At 43.4% G+C, this 5,577-nt stretch overlaps 1 protein-coding gene across 1 annotated transcript; it reads left to right on the top strand.

The window, feature by feature from the left end:
* LOC8079307 lies at window positions 417-3,303 on the top strand. The gene is made up of 3 exons (XM_002438561.2): window positions 417-1,754; window positions 2,263-2,467; window positions 2,989-3,303. Exons 1-3 carry the CDS (start codon window positions 564-566, stop codon window positions 3,243-3,245), a joined length of 1,653 nt encoding a protein of 550 aa, XP_002438606.2. The 5' UTR covers window positions 417-563; the 3' UTR covers window positions 3,246-3,303.

The raw sequence follows: 5,577 nt of genomic DNA, 5'->3' as shown, positions 1-5,577 counted from the left end.
AATGTTGCTACACCTACAAAAACTTTTTTTTCTCAAACTAAGGCCTTGTTCAGTTCGCAAAAACTTGTGAAAAACGGCACTGTAGCACTTTCGTTTTTATTTGACAAACATTGTCCAATTATAGAGTAACTAGGCTCAAAAGATTTATCTCGCGGTTTACAGATGAACTGTGCAAATAGTTTTTGTTTTCATGTATATTTAATGCTCCATGCATTCGCCGCAAGATTCGATGTGACTGAGAATCTTGAAAATTTTTGGAAACTAAACGAGGCCTAACGACTGTCCCCTGGTGTGGTCGTTCGGCGGTTCCCTCACGCGGCGTCGTCGTCGTGGTCTTTTGCGCGTGGTCTACGCTGGTCAAGCGCAGGGCTGCTTTAACTGTAGACGCCATATCGACGGCAGCCTGCACAAACTGATCGAGCTCTGTGCATCAGATCTTATCACTTCCGCTGCCGCACGCGGGCGAGCTGAGTCTTGCAATTCCGCCGCACTTAGCCCCCTTGCCACCCGCGATCCGATCCGTCGAGGCCGTCGACGACCGACAACATACCACCATTGCGATAATGAACGGCGGTTCCGGTGATCATCAGCGGCAGCGCAACTTGAGCAAAGCCGTCTCGCTATCAAGGAGCGTGGTGCTGACCCAAGATACCTGCATAGCCAGCGTGCTCATCTTGGGCAAGCTTCTCCGCGTCTCCTCGGATGGTGCCAGCGGTGTAGACGACATGGGCATGGGTTTGGTTGGCACCAGGCTTCTTCGAGACTGGGCTGCTGCATCAGGCACCGTCAACCTGTGGCCAGTCACGGCGGACGGTGCCTACCTCGTCCAGTTCCAGCAAGAGGCAGACCTAACAAGGGTCATGGACGGCGCGCCGTGGTGCTGCGGCGACGGCGACGGCGGCGGCCTCCTTTTCCTCATGCGGCAAGCCAAGCCGGAGGTGAATCTGGTCGACCAGCTCGCCGGAGTCGGCTTCTCCACCGCCGACCTGTGGGTGCAGTTCCACTTCCACAACGTCCCCGTGGAATACTTCAGCACAGCTTCGCTCTGCGCCCTCGCGACGCGCGTCGGCGTCCCAGTCGTGCTGCCCGACCTCGGCACGGAGCCAGTCGACCTGCTCCGTGCCCGTATCCAGGTCGACATCACGGCGCCGCTCGTCCACTCCATCCCCGTCGACCTGGACGACGGCACGGCCGGGATGGTGTCCGTGGTGTACGAGCGAATCCCCAGCTTGTGCCGCTCCTGTGGGATCATCGCCCATCCGGGGGGCCGGTGTCGTCCCAAGGTAAACCTGCAGACTGCCGCCGCCGCCGCCTCGTCACGTTCACGAGGAGACAAAGCTGCTGCCGGCTATGTTCGGAGCCGCCTCGGCTCATCACGAACATCGTCGTCGTCGAGAGAAGAGCACCAGCCACTCCTTGGCAAAGAGAAAGATGATCATTCTTCCATTTCCACCGGCTCCGGAACTGCCACTGCCACACCGCTGCAGGCAAAGCCAGCAGGGGAGCCTTCCGCTTCCGCCGCCGCGGATCATCATCATCCGCTGGTGGTGCTGGAAACACAAGCAGCTCCGCACCACGTCCCGGTCAACAGCTGCATGCCGTGTAATCTCCTCAGCGTGTTCTTCCGCAAGAAGAAAAAGGAGCTAGTCCGAGAGGAGAAGGTCAGTGATGATAATGGTGGAGTTAGTAGCTTGCAACAAATGCCGACGACGAGTCACAAGCACCAGACGTTACTGCTAACCTTCTCACCGCAGGTATCATCACATCCACACCTTCACCCCATTGGGTACACTTACATACCGCTCCCTACGTTCCAAATCATAAGACGTTAAGTTTTTCTAGATTTATAGTTTTTATTACGCATCTAGATATACAATTATGTCTAGATAATATATATTTACAAGTATCAAAACGTCTTAGAATTTAGAATAGAGATAGTAGTATATATCACCTACCACTTTCTATGAAAAATATATGAACTCGCCGGCCATTGTGGTAACTTTGAATTATTTAAACTGTAACTCTAGATCGAAAATATGTTTTTATGTTGAAGTGTAAACCATAAGTTCAATTTGCTTGTCACGTTTCAGTTTGACTTTTGGACTTGTATATTTGCAACTTTAATTGAAATGTTGCTCTTTAGGTTATGTTTTACATAGCACGTAGTGTTTCACATCCGTTTTGTTAACTACATTTAAAACCTGGCAAGTTATTCTAATAAGTATGGAATAATCTTTTGTCGCTGGCTTGCATTGCATGCAGGAGTCTTTGCCAATGGAGCAGCGAGAGACTAGTCCAGACAGGCGTGCACTAAGTACGCTCAGAAGCTTCCAGCTTGCCGGTGGTTACGTCAGCTATTATCCCTACTCAGGGTCGAGAAGGAGACCGAGGATAGAAGTCAAGGTGGAAACGCAGTGCTCATCACACCTGATGAATAAGGCCATGGAATGGCTAGCTGAAAATACAGGTCAGCACAACGCGACCCTATGCGCATACATGGTGTGAAATGCATGATCTTTCTACGTACATTACCCACTACACCAAAACGAAAGTTTCTTGATGATCAAACACAGTGAGATTGTTTGGTTAAACCTTTCTATGTAGGGATTAATTAATTAGGAAGAGAGATGGAGATTAAGGGCATACGGCCGGAGTATTTAGTTTTTTAGAAGCTTAGAAAGTTGGTTGGCTCAGGCAACAATTTAAGACGTCCGATGTTAGTTACAGTATCTTAATTTGATTGGATAGAGCTCTCTGAGGCAACAATTTTTCTAGGCTCCGATATACATCAGCTCCAAATCCCTTCTGCTCATGGTATATATAAATTATTACAGTGAGGAAGGATAACAAATAGGCTCAATTTGTCAAATGCTAGATTCTACGATTTTATTACACACTACCAATTCTCAATGTCAAGTGCTACATCACGATAGGAGCTCTTTTTCACTTGTTGATCTGTTTTTCCCCTGGTGTGCGGAACAATTGCAGGTTTAAAGGCTCAATTTGATGGCAAGAGAGGCGTAGTTAGTATTGTTGGTTTGCAACTCGATGAAAGAATGGGCCCGCTTGATCTAGTGGCCTATCTCTACCCGGAGGCCGGCCCAAAGAGTGGAGTTTCAGAGTCCCCGGAAAAGCCTGACAGCCCAGCAAGATTTGAAGATTTGATGAAAAGCCTTCTTGACCAGAACGGCTGCAGCATGCGCGCCTCCGGCTCGAGGAATACTAGCACACGACTATATATGTAGTCTTATGCCTTGATTAAGTTCCCCCCCCTAAAATTTACTCCCGATGGATATTTAGACACATACATAGAGTATTAAATATGAACAAAAAAATCTAATTACATAGATTGTGACTATTTTACGAGACAAATCTTTTAAGCCTAAGTAGTTTATAATTTGATAATATGGTGCTATAATAAAGCTACAGTAAACATGTGCTAATGATGGGTTAATTAGACTTAATAAATCTGTCTCATAGAGTACCGAGGACTTCTGTAATTTGTTTTATCCTGAATTTGCGTCGAACACTTGATATGATATCTCCGTGTGATACTTAACGTGACACCCCAAAACTTTATATCCTGAATTTAAACAAGATCTTATACTAGAAAAGCAGACACGCTTCGCTGCGCCCATAGACTAGACACACTTAGGCCTTGTTTACTTCACCCAAAAACTAAAAAGCTTTAAGATTCTCCATCACATCGAATCTTGCGACACATGCATGAAGCATTAAATATAGACGAAAATAAAAACTAATTACACAGTTTGTCTGTAAATCACGAGACGAATCTTTTGACCCTAGTTAGTCTATGATTAGACAATATTTGCCACAAACAAACGAAAGTTCTACAGTAGCGAAATAAAAAAAAAATCACATCTAAACAAGGCCTTAGCAAACTACTACAAAAATGATTGGTTCCATGTGTCATCCAACTATATGTACAGAAAATAAGACCTTGTTTAGTTTTAGGGTGTAAAATTTTAGGTCACATCGGGTGTCACATGAGAGTGTGTATTCGGATACTAATAAAAACAAATTACAGAATCCGTTAGGTCAGTCTCTGTGGGGGTTTCACCAAGATGTCATACATATTTATTAGAGCGCCTTGTCAGCAAAACTGCACTTTTTGCATGAAACAAAGAGGAGAGAGAAGGAAGTAGTTTCACCATGGTGAAACTCCGCGGGCGTTGTTTCCCACGCGGTGAAACGGGATGAAATCCCCACTCAGGGCTAAATCGTTTCACCATCTTGCATGTGATCCAATCATTTTGCAGTAATTAAATGCTTTGCCCAGCCTAGGAAACGTCAAGGTGAAACTCATGCATTGTGGAGGTTGTTTCATTATTCGTTTCATTGATGCCCTGTCAACGGATTTATTTTGGAAACAGTGCATTGAAACGGCCCGCTGAGACTGGCCTTAGTAATCCTCGAGATAAAAATTATTAAGCCTAATTAATCCTTCATTAGCATATGTGTTACTATAGCACTTTATTGTCAAAATCATGTAGTAATTAAGCTTAAAATATCTATCTTGCAAAGTAGTCGTAATATGTGCAATTAGTTATTTTTTAATCTATATTTAATAGTGTCTAAATATTTTATGGAATAGGGTGTAAATTTTGGAGGAGGGGAACTAAACAAGGCCACAATACAAATAAGTTTTGTGTAAAGAACAACAAATGTTGGAGAAATAGGAAGTCGGCGTCATAGAATAGAGTCAATTCGTGTGTTTTTCAAAACTAAAGATCATTTATTAGAGAGAAGGCAATAATTGCTATCAAACTAAGGCTAATCTTAATAGGAGTTCTAAGTGAGTTTTATTTGTATTAAATAGGTTGTCACATACTCCTTTCATATCTGAAATACTTGACGTTTAGGATATGATTGTGATAACCAAAGAGTGATTAATTAGGAGGTTTTTTTTTCTTCTTTGTCCTTGTTAAATAGATCTACGGGTGCATTTTTTCTAAGAAAATTTCGCAATTAAAACAACTAGTGCGTAAGGATGTTTGCCCGGTGTTTGTCGGTTCAAAGCCTCGTAGACACCCTTTCTTCGTCCTTTTTGGCACTATGGCCCTACGGTGGGCGAGCGTGTGGCCCGCCCTAAATATAGCAGGCAGGGTTGTGAAAACAAGCCTTGAGCCTAGGATGTAAAGTAATTTGGAGGAAGTATTTATTTTTGATAACATGACAATATATATAAGAAGAGAGAGAAAAAATGAGTTTCAAAACAGGCCTTGAGCCTAGGATGCCAAGTAATCTGGGTACGAGTGTAACATCTCAAAAATTCACATTCAAAAATCACTCGCATTAAAAGTTATTTTTAAATATATTTCAAAAACTATAAATCATTTGAGCTCTATTATCTACTTCCAATTTTTATTTATCCATCCCAATTATGCCTCTTCAAATATATACTAGAAAATATGTCTGTGCGTTGCAACAGGAACCTTAAAGGGAAATAAGAATGTTACATACTTATTTTTTTTGTGTACTTCCTATTAGAATTTAGAAAAATGAGGTATAGTTTATTTTGTAATAATCATGACATCTACAGAGTATGTTATAAGT

The sequence above is a fragment of the Sorghum bicolor genome, chromosome 10 (assembly GCF_000003195.3).
Source record: "Sorghum bicolor cultivar BTx623 chromosome 10, Sorghum_bicolor_NCBIv3, whole genome shotgun sequence".
NCBI lineage: Eukaryota > Viridiplantae > Streptophyta > Magnoliopsida > Poales > Poaceae > Sorghum > Sorghum bicolor.
Note: the sequence above shows the minus strand (reverse complement) of the source record. Positions and strands in the feature narration are given on the sequence as shown.